The 1,327-nt window shown below is 67.4% G+C and overlaps 1 protein-coding gene across 1 annotated transcript in view; it reads right to left on the bottom strand.

Annotated features, from left to right (window-relative positions):
• The window catches only part of AMSG_02098 (aminotransferase), a gene marked incomplete at its 5' end in the record, with an annotated part of 6,979 nt that extends 5,825 nt beyond the window's left edge, over positions 1-1,154 (bottom strand). The window contains one exon of the mRNA XM_013905673.1: positions 87-1,154. Within this exon, the coding sequence (XP_013761127.1) occupies positions 87-1,154 (1,068 nt within the window). The remainder of the gene's footprint in view (positions 1-86) is intronic.
• Positions 1,155-1,327: the final 173 nt, after the last annotated feature.

Genomic DNA, 1,327 nt, shown 5'->3' with positions numbered 1-1,327 from the left:
GGGGGGGGGGGGCGGTAGTGGTGGCCGGTGGCGGTGCGGAGGGCAGCGTGGAGGGAGGTTAGATCGGAGCGGGTGGGATCGGTGACCGAGACGCCCATGTGGCCCATGCGAAAGTACGAGTCCTTGATGGCCGGATGCAGGCCGCCGGCGACAATGACGCCTGCGTCGAGCATATCGGAGAGGAACGCCGGCGGTGAAGCATCGGATGGGTAGTAGGCAGCGGTCATGGTGGCGGCGGCGTGATCGCGCGAGGTAGGGACGAGCTGGAGGCCGAGCTCCGACTGCACTAGATCCTTGACGGCGTCCGAGGCAGCACGATGGGCGGCAAAGCGGGCGTCCATGCCACCAGGCGCGTTGACCATGGCGTCAAGCGAGGTGCGGAGGGCCATGACGAGCCCGGTTGCCGGAGTGGCAAAGTACGCTGGCGAGCGGGCGGCGTAGGCCTGCATGATCGGGAGCCAGTTAGCCCAGTCACCGTAGTAAGTCGTGACCGGCGCGTCGCGGGCAGCATGAGCGGCGAGCGCCCGCGGCGAGACATTGAGCAGGGCCAACCCCGGCGGGAGGCCGAGCGCTTTTTGTGAAGCGGTGAGGTAGATGTCGACGCCCCACTCGTCCATGCGCATCTCGTCGCCAGCGGCGGCGCACACGCCATCGGCCACCACCAGCGCGTCTGGGACGACGCGATGGACGGTGGCGGCGGCGGCGGCGACGTCAACAACCACCCCGGTCGAGGTGTCAACGTGGGTGATAAAAACTGCATCCGGTGCTGCGCCGGCCGCGGCAGCGTCGACCAGCTTGGCTTCGAGCGCCGAGAGGTCGACTGTCTCACCGGGGCGATCCACAGCAAGCACGTCGACACTCGCGCCTGTTCGACGGGCAATATCAGCCATGCGGTCACCAAAGTACCCGGTGCTGGCCACCAGCGCTCGTGAGCTCGGCTGCAGCACGTTAGCTGCCGCCATCTCCATGGCGAGCGTGCCCGAGCCGGAAACAATGAACGGCTGGTTGTCCGCCGCCTCGCCAAGCGTGGCAGCCTTGAACAGCGCCAGCGCCTCGGCATACGCCTCAATGATCTGCGGCTGGACATGCGACCAGGCCTGCCCGGCCGAAGCCTCCAGCACAGCATCGTCGACTTCGATCGGTCCCGGAATCATCAGCGCCGGCCGATCGCCTGCTGCTGCTGTGCCAGCCAGCCACCGCCGTGGGCCAGCTGCTGCGGTTCGTGTGACTGCCGTAGCCGCACGCAGGCAGTGCAGAGGTGTGTGGAACATGTTTTGTGGAGGAAAGAGGGTTGAGTGGGGGGGTTAGGGGTTGGGTTGGGGGGGGG

Source organism: Thecamonas trahens (assembly GCF_000142905.1).
Source record: "Thecamonas trahens ATCC 50062 unplaced genomic scaffold supercont1.8, whole genome shotgun sequence".
NCBI classification, from domain to species: Eukaryota; order Apusomonadida; family Apusomonadidae; genus Thecamonas; species Thecamonas trahens.
Note: the sequence above shows the minus strand (reverse complement) of the source record. Positions and strands in the feature narration are given on the sequence as shown.